General features: G+C 40.9%; 1 protein-coding gene across 2 annotated transcripts in view; it reads left to right on the top strand.

Annotated features, from left to right (window-relative positions):
• abca3b (ATP-binding cassette, sub-family A (ABC1), member 3b) overlaps positions 1-5309 on the top strand; it is a 110891-nt gene extending 105582 nt beyond the window's left edge. For both annotated transcript variants that reach the window (XM_043711548.1, XM_043711549.1), the window contains exons 30-31: positions 1006-1079; positions 3161-5309. In XM_043711548.1, coding sequence (XP_043567483.1) covers positions 1006-1079; positions 3161-3292 — 206 coding nt within the window. In that variant the 3' untranslated portion in view covers positions 3293-5309. The remainder of the gene's footprint in view (positions 1-1005; positions 1080-3160) is intronic.
• The last annotated feature ends 7829 nt before the right edge of the window (positions 5310-13138 follow it).

Raw genomic sequence — 13138 nt, 5'->3', positions numbered from 1 at the left:
CTCTATTTCCCTCTCTCTTCTCTGTTTACTTGCCTCTTTCACTTTCTTGCTTCCCCTGTCTTGGTCCCTCCCTCTCATTACCTCAACCTCACTGTCTCACCCTTTTCCTCTCACAATCTTTTTGTCAATGGATAAGGACGTCACTCAGAATGGTATTGTTTCCTATTGTACATTGATGGTCTGTGCTGTGTCAGCTGAAGTCAGAAAGTTATGGAGTAGAAAGGATGGTAAATTTGGCCTCAGTGCAATTGGGGAAAGATTGGGAGAATACTTCAAGAACTCTACTGCTTGTGTTTCAGTAATCTCTGTTGAGAGCATGGGCATTGGCTAATAGGATTCATGGCTTTCTATGATGCCCGTTACAGGTGGATAGTCTATCAATATTTAATATGCAAAGGAGGGTGTTGAGATCTGAGAAAAGCACGGTCAGTGAAAGGATGTTGTAACATAAAACATTTGTTCACTGACAGCTGATTTCAATGATCTAACACAGACCTTAATCCTGTTCGCTATTGCACATAATTTGATTAATTGAAACACAGGTGATTTATTGATGGTGGATAATAGGTGAGACATATCACCGGTGATTTGGTGAAAAAAGTCTGTTTTTCATTTATTCTCAGGAAGGCACATATATGTCCCATCCCTGGACATGCTGAGGCCTTTAAGGGTTGACCACACCATATGTGGGTATGGGCCTAATGGTTGAGGTAGGCAGTAGTAACCATTTGACTTGTTTGCAACATGAGAACTTCAGAGTCAGATTGTTGGTATCTGCACAAGTGGTCAGATTTATTGAATGTAATGCACATTTTTTTTCTGGTGATATTTGAACATGGTTCCTCTGGTAGCCTTCCAAGTATCAGAGCTCCATACTCAGAGTTGTGTATGCCATATGTACTTGGAATGGTCAAGAAATCCATGTCGATGGTTAATGTTTGCCCATCTAAAATTATGTTGTTTTTATTTATGCCTCTAACTTACTCTTGTTTTGTTGTATGACAGGCAGTATTTTAAAGGATGAGCATCATGGAATGGTGCATTACCACTTAACCAGCGAACTCCTGTCATGGTCTCAGGTAGGTTTCTTTGTTTGACTAGGACCCTGTGAGGAAGGATTTGTGACACTCACTATACCAGAAGTTTACAGAGAAGACAAGCAGAGGACATTCTGCCCCTCTGAACAAGCAGGGGTCATTCTGCACTCACAAACAAGAGGGGAGCCATTTGACCCTCTGAACAAGAGGAGACCATTCAGGCCCCATCCATTACATAGGAACAGGGGAAATTATACTTCTCTCAGGCCTTTGATGGCATTCACTCAATCGTTCCTGCATCCACAGCTCTTTGGGGGAGAATGTCCCAGGTTTTTACAACCCTTTGTTTGAAAATATATTTCCTGACACCATCCCTGAAGAGTGTGGTTTTAATTTTGAGGTTATGCCAGTTGAGATTGTTTGTTTGTTTTCTTTCTTTCTATGCTATCAATGTTTTAACTGAACTTAGAGACAATTTCGTAATCTTCCATATTTATGAAAATATCCTAACCTGTCCTTTAAAGAAAACCCTTTCAGGTCTAGCATCATTGCGTTGAATCTGTACTGTATTCCAAGACCAAAATATCCTTTCTGATTTGCACTGCCCATAATGAAACTATTTACTCCAAATTAGATATAACAAAGACTCTGTATCACAAGCTTCATTTCCTCACTGTAAATCTAATTCTCTTGAGATAAATGCAATTTTCAATCAGTCTTTTTGATTACTTTATGCACATGTGCACCAGGAAGAACTGTCCCCAGGGAAAAATAAATTGGGACAACAGCCCTAGACCCTCTGTTTTGGGGGCACTCTGCATGGGCACCTAGGAGGACCTAGTACCCCCAGGATGGGAGCGATATGCGCATGGATGACAGTAGCATCACGTGACCTTCCATTTAGTTTCCGGTTTAGTTTGATCATGGCAAGGCATCATTAACTCAAAAGAGCTTCATGGAATTCCAGCCTGTAATGCCGATGAGGATTGCCACATGATTGTGGAGGTGTCAAGCAGTCTGGTGCATCATTTGTGGTAAACACCTCCTTAAAACAATTTAAGATTTTCCTATGGAATGGAAGTAAGCCAGTCACTGAGGAGGCATGGGGGTCCTATAAAATGTGATTTACCCCAGGGAGGTGGGATTTCACACAATGTGATTTACCTGGGGGAATGTGGAGTCCACACTGTGAGATTTACCCCGGGGGAGGGTGGAGTCCACACTGTGGGAATGACCCTGGGGATGTGGGATCTGCACAGTGTGATTTACACCAGGGGAAGAGGGGAGTCCACACAATATGATTTACCCTGGGCTCCGCACCTCACTGGGAATCACTCTGTTATTAAATTTTATTGATGTGTACATGGACACCTAAATTATTTCAAAGATTTAGTTCCTCACCAATAAGAACTATTCTGATTTGTGTTTGTGATATTCAAAGTGAATGATTCCACATTTCCCTGCTTTGAACTCCATTTGCCAGAAATTTGGTCATTAATCTATCTGTGTCACAAACGTTTTCTGCCCACCTACCCGATTTCCTGTACTGTGGAGGACAGTATTTAAAGAAACTGAGCAAGTATCTGTACATGGAACATAGAATTGTTCCCAAAATTAATGGACATGCTATATTCAGATGGGGAAGTTGGCCAGGCTGAGAATGTGAAGGCACTGTTGAATTTAAATAAAATGCTGCCATAACCAGAGGTTAGTTTGGGAGAAAGGGAGCAAAGGACCATGTTCAGAGCATGGAGGAACGAGGATCCTGGAAGGCTAACTACTTTTTTAACAGACACAGAGGTGAATTAATATTGTTATCACATCATTGTGTACATTGTTAACTGAGTTATTAATCCACCAACAGTTTTCACTATTAACTGAAATTACTAACTTATTGATAGTATTCATTGCTGATATTAATCCATCAATAGTATTCACTTTTAATTCATGTAACTAAACTCTTGATAATTCACCACTGATACTAACCTATCGATAGTTCTTATTGCTTGCTGATACTAATCTTTTGTTCATTGTTAACTAATATTACTAGTAGCTCAGGTTTCTAATTGTCATGCTTGCTTGTAAATGGAAAATTACTTCAATTTTCCTCCCCTTGTTTGCAGATATTTGGCACACTAGAAAGGGCCAAGGAGAAATACAATATCAAGGATTATTCAGTCAACCAGATCTCCCTTGAGCAAGTGTTCCTCAGCTTTGCTCGTTTCCAGCTGGGTTCAGAAGAAAGACCTGATTAGCACCAATCAAAATAAATTCCTGTTTCAACCTCGAACTTACAAGTGCAGGAGCTGCACACATAGGGAATTCTATCTGGGTGGGTGGAATGATGCATTAGAAATAAAAAGCTAGAGGAAAATTAACACTAAGTCTGAGAGGCCCAGACTCTGCTGGAGTTAGGTTGGTTCAGAAGCCTGCTGGAATCAAGGGCTTCAATTCTCCAACTGGTAACTGAAATGCTGCACTGTCCTGGAAATTGGCCACTGGTGCAGTACCTTATTTTTGTTATGTTAGTGGATATATCAGACTGGGGATACAACCGTTTGCTGAATTAACTTGTTCCAAGACAAATATAAAAATTATAAAGTGATCAAAGCAGACGTGGCCATCAAAATTAATCATGTGACCTTGCCCTGGTGTCCCACATGCCCATTAAAACCTTCACTTCCTAATTCTTTCCTGGGGATCGAGGTTCCTATAGTAAAAACTGGATCCCTCTTAATTCAGGGTTGAATCCTCATCCTTCCTCAGCAATAGCATGAGTGACCTTATGCTAGCTTATTACTATTTTGATCTAGTGCTAATTGTGGTTTGTTCTTAGTAATAACCATGCTGAAATTGTGGATCATTACAAATAGTGACACAAACAAAAGCACAATACTGAAGAAGCTAGAAATGTGAAATTAAAAACAGAAAATGTAGGAGTTACTGGCAAGTCAGGCAACATATGTGGAGGGAAAGACAGAGTAAACATATTAAAATGATGGCTTCATATCAGAACTACAAAAAAGTTAGGGATTTATAACAGGCTTTAAGCTCGTACAGAGGCTGGATAATAGGAGGAGAAAGAACAAAAGGAATGTTTGTGATAGTTTGGTAGGCAGGAGCAACTCAGGGATGATAGAGAAGATGACGCAAAGCAGAAGAGATGATAGAGAGACTAGTAAAGAAGCAAAGGATGGTTCTAGAGGAGATGTGAATGACAACATTGCAATTACTGTATATACTTGTGTATAAGTCGAATCTTGAAGACTTTTTTTAAGGTGAAATTAGGGGGTCAACTAATAGACAAGATATTGTTTTTGAGGGGATGAAATTCATGCTTGATGTGAGTCAAACATGGACAAACAAGAGCCAGATCTATACATTAAGTGATAAACAACATAAGGATAAAGAAGAATGGCTTTATTGAAAATTTATTTACTAACTAACTACCTCCATTCTGCCTGCTATGATAGAATGGTACAGTACTGTCATACCATTACAGTTATTCTGAAAAACTGGAGCGGAGCAGAACGGCTGGCAGACTGGAAGATCTGGAATGGAGCAATATGGCCAGCAGACTGGAAAGCAGGAGCGGAGTGCAGTGAGCAGGCACACTGACTGATAAATATTGATCTGTAACTGTGAAGAACTAGGGTTGACTTATTCATGAGATGTATGGAAAATACAAGATCTTGTTTGGCTAAAATAAGAGGTCAACTTATATGTGAGGTCGGCATATACATGGATATATACGGTAATTCATCTCCTGATTGTCACTTGCTATTTACAATACGTCCAGTGCTGGTGGAGATTTTGTGCTTGTCATATTAATCTTAGTAGTATTAGTGATTTGATACTAGTAAATATCCCTGATGCTAGTGGAGATTTGTCACTAATATGATCATGGTGTAAGTATTGTTTCTTACTACCAGTAACAGAGATCACAGACACATTGTAACCTTGCCTCCAAGTGAGCCAAATAAATCAAATATCCAAATAGATTAGATAAATGTGAGGGAAATCAGGGCACGACTTATAAGCTGAACAAAGAGATCTTGGAGTGCAGGTTCATAGTTTGTTGAAAGTGGAACCGTAGGTAGATAGCACAGTGAACAAGACGTTTTGAGCGCTTGCCTTTATTGGTCAGTGCACTGAGTATAGGAGACAGGAGATCATGATGCAGCTATATATTGGTCAGGCCATTTTTGGAATACTGCGTGCAATTCTAGTATCCCTACTATAGGAAAGATATGGTGAAACTTGAAAGTGTTCATATAGGATTTACAAGGATGTTGCCAGGTTTGGAGAGTATGAGTGATAGGGAGAGGCTGTTTAGGCTGAAGCTATTTTCCCTGGAGCATCAGAGGCTGAGGGGTGAACTTGCAGATGTTTATAAATCATAAGGGGCCTGGATAGAGTAAATTGACAAGGGTCTTTTCCCTGGGTAAGGGAGTCTAAAATTAAATGGTTTAGGTTTAAGGTGAGACGGAAAGATATAAAAGAGACCTAAGGGACAACTTTAGTAAACAGAGGGTAGTGTATGTATGGAATGAGCTGCCAGAGGAAGTAGTGGAGACTAGTACAATTACAACATTTAAAAGGCATCTGGATGGGTATATCAATAGGAAGGGTGAGAGGGATATAGGCCAAATGCTGGCAGATGGGATGAGATTTATTTCTGATTTCTGGTCGGCATGAACAAGTTGGATTGAAGGATCTGGTTCCATGCTGTACATTTCTATTATTCTATAATGGCTCCTATCTGCAATGGCTATAAATAGCATATAATAACAGAATAGCCTTCTGTGTTGTAATTATTCAGTCCATTGTGTCAGTGCCGACTCTCTGCAAAAGCTTCTCACCTAGTCCTGCTCTCTGCTGTTTTCCTGTAGCTATGCACTTATACAATTTCCGATTGCCTTTGCAAACCACGATTTAACGTGCCTCTACCACACTCTAAGGTGTGTAGTCCAGATCCTAACTACTTGCTGTGTAAAATGGTTTTCTCCTTGTGTCCCCATTGCTTCTTTTGGCAAACACCTTAAACTTGTGTCCTCTGGGTCTCAATCCTTCCAACAACAGGACCAGTTTCTCCTTTTCTACATCACGTAAAACCAAATCTGAGACTCACTTTATAAACTTGTTATTGATAAGTAAACTCAGCCTGGCATTAGCTAAATTATTTGCAAGTAATTCAATGAAATCTTTGCTGTTCACTGGAACACTCAGTCTCCAGTTTTGAATAGTCTTAGCTTATATTTACTGATATTTGTTGCAGTAGGATGAGATAAGGTAGAATTCTACCGGTAAGTGAGTTTTTATGTATGAAAACCCCTCCATTCCAACCTCATTATAGTTAGGAACTTCAGACAATGTGTGAAATGCATCAAACAGGACATCAATACATCATCGGATAAAATGAAGCCATGGATCAAAATAACAACTTTCAATTCAAGCAACATTTTTTTTGAAGCTGAGTTCTGACCCAAGTGATAGTAAATGACCAATACTGTCATATCTCAAAGTTTCACTGTTTATTATAGATAGTCTGAACTCTGCTCTTGCATGGTTTGGGCTGCATAAAGGAGAGTCTTAAAGTACCTTGTACAGGGCTAGAAGTATCAGATTTCTGCCTGTATTGGTAAGTTTCTGAAGTTTCTACACATTGGAACCCATTATCTAAAGTTCTGCTGCCCAAAAAAAATCCAAAATTGACGACCGCTCACTCATGACCCAATATCCCAGGCTAGACCCTCAACATCATCCTCCCCAGCAATGAAAAATCACTCCTTTGGTTTAGTTAGAAGTCAAACAGAAGTGAACATCTCTCAGAACCTACATGGTTCAAAAACCTTAGTATTTGAGGCTCAGATACTGAGTGTCCCAAACATTCATTAACCAAAATTGGAAAGAGATCCTAGAATTAGTTATAAGCAGTGCTGTGCAGTCATTTTTCAAAGTACCAATCACAAAGGAATTATGTGATCAGGACTTTTTAAATATGTTTTCTAATCAACCCATTCAGACTTGTTATTACACACCTCTGGAGCAGGTGGGATGCAAACATGGGCCTCCTGGCTTAGAAATAAGGACGTTACCGCTGTGTCACAAGAGACCCCTTAGCACTGTTTTCAAGTAATCACTATGATGGTGTTCACCTGTGCCTTCTTATAGTTATGGTGCTAACAACTGTTACCTGGAGTGACACTGACTGAGTTTCCTCCATACTGTTCTATACCCAATGGATGTCAACAATTACTACAAAAGTGACACCTGCTACCTTCTTTGTGTTCTGGATTATGAAGTTTTTTTTATTAAACCAGCACTTTAACAATGTTTAATCCTCATTTTTATGTATTTTTGTGTTGTAGATCTGAAGGTATAGTTTGTTAAAAATAGCATTGTGATTATCTCTAATTAGAATTTCAATAAAGATTTTCAAACCTCAAATGTCTTTTTAAATGTCACCCTGTCTCATCTGTAATTAAGATGGCTGTGGATTTAAATCCCACACCAGATGCTTGAACACAAACATCTCAGCTGACCTTTCCAGTGCCATACAGAGGTGCATTGTCAGAGGTACTATTTCACAAATGAGATGTGAACATGAGTGTCATTTACCTTCTTAGCTGTAAAAGATTTTCATGGCACCACATGTTTGCTATTGTATACATCTCATTATAGCAATCAATATATTTCAAAAGTATATGAGGCTATGAAGTGAGTTCGGACATTGCTAAGACCTTGTTGGGTTGTCTTTGTTCAAGGATGAAATCTACTCCAGACTTGTGAGTTTTTGACATGGGTCTTCTTGTGACAGAACAGACCAATTCTTGACCTGCAGCTCTTTGGGCACATGGGGTATGATGTCCATGAAGGTGGACTTAGAATTATGGGATTTACTTCCTTTTCTTTCCTTCTCTGCTGCCACTATGCCTCATCATTAAATATTGGGACACAAAAAGCCTGATACAACTTGATGGACAAGTTGTCACAATTTTAAATGATTTGTACCAATGTCCTCCATGTTTAATGTCAATACTGCTGCACTTTGAGAAGAGCTTCAGAGAATCTTACCAGTGGTATCTTTTTGGCCGACTGCTGAAATGCTAGCCATTTGAGAGTTGACAAAAGAGGACCTGGTGAGGGAGACGCTTTTCAGTCATCCAGCCATTACATCCAGTTCACCATAATTGGGTTTGCAGGTGTTTTGCCTGAACGTTTAAGGAGATGTCTTCAAGAACATGACTAGAATTTGTTTCAGGCTCCTGCCATTGAATCCAGAGACTGCAACAAAGCACTGCTGGTGGAATTTCTCAAGCACTCTTATTAGTTTACTGATACGGTGCACAGTTCACATCTCATTGAAGTATAGGAGTATGGTGAAGACAACTACTCTGTACACAATGACTTTTGTTGACTTGTGAGCTTGTTTTTTTCTCAAGTACTCACTGCAACTCAGCTTTCTACAAATTACACCATACCTGATCCAGCATTGAATCTACTCATCATTGTTATGGACCAGACCAGACTCCTTCCAACATACATTAAAAAGGTAGTCTAGATAGTAAGTTTTTCTTATTTTAAAAGTAAATGTAAGGTGTTGAGTTCCAGATGTAACTTGATCGGTCAAACTACCAGATTTGAAGTAAAATACAATTTATTCATACACTATGGTTAAAATGCAACAAAAGAAAGAATAAATAGAAAAACTGGCAATTGGCCTACCTATAAATCTATTCAAAAACTTTTTTAATAAATATTTTTTATTAGAGACTTTTAAAAATCCTTTACAAAACATCTATATAGCAAAAAAAGCACCAAAAAACAGAAAAGTACACAGTACATCAAAGTCATAACACGATACTATTATTAATAAATGACCTACTATACTACCAGAACGAATGTATGTACTTAACCTACACTAAACTACAAACCATTAAATAACTATTAACTTAAACTAAATTCAAGTAACTTAAATTATATCTCATTATTCTATCTCACTCATCCCACTGAGGCTCCCATCCCTGGGAGCACCAGTTATAGCACCTGTATTCTTTTTTCCCCAGCCTCCTCCTTCCAGGGCCCAACGGGCACCGATCCTGATTCTGACAGCTATACCACGGCCCTAATTAATATTGCTGATAAGTCTGCGCCAATATAATTTGAAAAGGGCCCCCATGTCTTGTAAAACTGCTCCGCTTTGTGGTGCACCGTATTTGTGAGGTAGTCTTGGGGGAGATGCTCCATCACCAGACTACACTACCCCTTAAGACCTGGTGGTTTTTCCGACACCCAATTCACTAGAATGTTCTTCCTCGCACAGTGGGTAAGAATGTTACACAATCTCTTCCCATGCTCCCCCAGAGAGGGCAAATTTGACAACCCCAGAAGAAGAAATACCGGATCCAGAGTTATTTCAATCCCCAAGATGTCCTTTAGCTCCCTTACTATAGCACTCCAGTATCTCTGGATCTTACAACGTGACCAGTAGCAGTGTGTAAGAGTGCATACATTAATTTTACATTTGGGACACCCTGATGACACTCTTCTCTTGAACTTAGCTAGCCTCTCTGGCGCCCTGTGTAAAGATCTTCAATTGCATGGCCTGCGCTCTGTTACATACTGAAATTGCCCTTACATTTCCCCATATATTTTCCCATACCTCTGATAAAATATCCTCTCCTAGCTCTTGATTCCACATCCTACAGATTCCTTCCACATCCTCCATTAATGATACAAAGTACTGACTGAAAGAGCACCCATGCACTGGAGTACTCTTTTCCTGCTCCTTGGATGCTGCCTGCCTTGCTGTGCTTTTCCAGCACCACTCAAATCTAGACTCTGATCTCCATCATCTGCAGTCCTCACTTTAGCCTACTCTTTCTCCAGTCTGATTTGTAACACTGAGCCAGGAGCGTGGTCTTCCTTTGTAATCCCTTATCTGAAAGTACCAGAAAAGGTCCCGATTGGACAATTCATATTTCTAGCTTAATTGACTAAATGACATCAGGACCTCCCCCTCAAACAAATCTTCCAGGCATGAGATTCCCTTATTCTCCCATAGCTTAAAGCCGGAGTCCATTGCCCCAGGTTTAAATCCTTGGGCTCCTACCAATGGGATAAACGGCGAGGTCTTCGACCAATTGCCCTGGTCTTGTCTCATTATCCTCCAGGCTTTCACCATATTTAAAATGATTGGATTCTTACACTGCTCGGTCATGGATTTCATCTTATACATAAATAATAAATTAACTAGAGGGCACCTCGACTGCGAGGCTCCAATGTCAAGCTAAATCAACTCCAAATTCCCCCGTACCCAGTCACCAACATATGCTAACAAAGTTTGTGAGAAGATTTGTAGCTCGGGTGCTCGTTGTTGTGGTTCTGTTTGCCGAGCTGGGAATTTGTGTTGCAGACGTTTCGTCCCCTGTCTAGGTGACATCCTCAGTGCTTGGGAGCCTCCTGTGAAGCGCTTCTGTGATCTTTCCTCCGGCATTTGTAGTGGTTTGAATCTGCCGCTTCCGGTTGTCAGTTCCAGCTGTCCGCTGCAGTGGTCGGTATATTGGGTCCAGGTCGATGTGCTTATTGATTGAATCTGTGGATGATTGCCATGCCTCTATGAATTCCCTGGATGTTCTCTGTTTGGCTTGTCCTATAATAGTAGTGTTGTCCCAGTCGAATTCATGTTGCTTGTCATCTGTGTGTGTGGCTACTAAGGATAGCTGGTTGTGTCGTTTCGTGACTAGTTGGTGTTCATGGATGCGGATCGTTAGCGGTCTTCCTGTTTGTCCTATGTAGTGTTTTGTGCAGTCCTTGCATAGGATTTTGTACACTACATTGGTTTTGCTCATGCTGAGCATTTCCGAACTGACAGCCAGACTACTGCAACCACTAGGACTCATAACAGCATACAACAGCCACTCTCAGACAACAACTCACCAGAACGAAGGACCCGATACCCAGCATGAGCAAAACCAATGTAGTGTGCAAAGTCCCATGCAAGGACTGTACAAAACACTACATAAGACAAACAGGAAGACAGCTAACGATCCGCATCCATAAACACCAAGTAGCCACGAAACAACACGACCAGCTATCCTTAGTAGCCACACACACAAATGCCGGAGGAAAGATCACAGAAGCGCTTCACAGGAGGGTCCCAAGCACTGAGGATGTCACCTCGACAGGGGACGAAACATCTGCAACACAAATTCCCAGCTCAGCGAACAGAACCACAACAGCTAACAAAGCGTTTATTTGATATTTCTTCAAATCACCTGTCACACCAAATGAAGGACCCTAGGCAACCATTGAGCCTCCATAACACTCGTCTGGGTAGCAACAACAGGAGCATTCTCATGGGGTACAACAGGCAGGGGAGAACATTCATTTCACTCAGTCCAACCATGATGACAGTAACCCCTCCCACCGCAGCAAATCCTGTTTTATCCTCTCCAATAGTTGTACATAGTTAGCTTTATACAGGTGGTGGAAGGAAGGGGTAGTAAAAATTCCCAAATGCAAAAAACGTTTTGACGACCATCTAAACGGGAACTGCATTCCATCCTCCAGATTAGGCACCTCCACTAACCCCCTACTGGCATGGTTTCCGATTTTGTAAAGTTGACCCTGTAATCTGAAAAACCACCACTTGAGTTAATTGTTAGAATCAGTCGAAGAACAGAATTCTCCAGAAAGGCCAAGAACAAAAGGGAGATATTAGCATTTAAGGTGATCTTATGCTCCCCCATTCCTACCCTTGGCGCCACTATTTCAGGATCCCTCTTGATAGCCTCAGCCAATGGCTCAATTGCCAAGGTGAATAACAGTGGTGACAGAGGACACCCCTGTCGACTACCTCTCCCAATGTTAAAGTTATCTGACTTAGCACCGTTTGTAATGACTGCTGCCTTATGATCATTATACAATACTGCCACCCATCTGGCAAAGGATCCTTCCATACCAAAGCGCTCTAGGATCCCAAACAGGTACAGCCATTATATCCAATCAAATGCCTTTTCTGCTTCTAGGGAGACTACCAAACCTGGGATCAATCTTTGCTGGCATACCTGCACTATGTCCAGTACCTTCCTGATATTGTTGGAGGAGCTATGGCCCTTGACAAAACCCGTCTGATCTTCTTTTATTATATGACCTTCTCCAACCTCAGATCGAGCATCTTGGAAAGAATTTTAAAATCTACATTCAACAGTGAAATGGGACTATATGAAGCACATTCTCCGGGGTCTTTCCCCTTCTTTAAAATGAGGGAGATATTAGCCTCCCTAAAAGAAGGTGGCAGACAATCCTGTGCATATGAATAGCTATACATCCCCAGAAGTGGCTCCACCAACACATTTATGAATTCCTTATAGAACTCACTTGGGAATCCATCTGGCCCAAGTGTTTTGCCATCCTGGAGATGCCTTATTGCTTCCTGCACTTCCTGTACTGTTATAGGTGCATTCAATAGGGAAGCCTGTTCCATGTTTATACTGGGGAGATCCAGATTCTCAAAAAAGGACTGCATTCTTGCTGCACCATGTTTACCTCCGTCCAACCAAGAGAACTCTACAAAGTATTCCCTAAATCTAACATTAATCTTCTTCAACTCACGGATAATCATACCAGCCTTCTCCCTAACAGACTTAATAAATTGGGAAGACTTTTTCTTCCTAGCCAAATATGCCAGATATCTACCTAGCTTGTCTCCAAATTCAAACAGTATTTGTTGAGCAAAGGAGACCTCTTTTTTAGCCACTTGTGTGTGCAATGATCGAGAGCCGCCCAGTGGGCCATGGCCTGCTGCAACTTGACCAGAGAGGGCCTATTATAATATGTTTCCTCAGCTAACTGCAGCCGGGCCACCGGCATCCATTGTTGCTCATCCCTCTGCCTCCTTCTAATTGCAGAATACGAAATGATCAGGCCTCATAAATATGCATTAGTGGCCTCCCAAAAAAGCCAGATTGCTGGCCGTATCTGAGTTGATATCCCAGAAGGCCCTGAACTCTCTTCTGATATATTCAACAAATTTGCTATCCCTTAATAGAAATGGGTCCATGTGCCAGTGCCGGGCATCCATTCCACTACCCCTG

This window comes from Chiloscyllium plagiosum, chromosome 21, assembly GCF_004010195.1.
Source record: "Chiloscyllium plagiosum isolate BGI_BamShark_2017 chromosome 21, ASM401019v2, whole genome shotgun sequence".
Classification (NCBI taxonomy): domain Eukaryota; kingdom Metazoa; phylum Chordata; class Chondrichthyes; order Orectolobiformes; family Hemiscylliidae; genus Chiloscyllium; species Chiloscyllium plagiosum.
The sequence above is the reverse complement of the archived record's forward strand: the minus strand, read 5'-3'. Positions and strand labels throughout refer to the sequence as shown.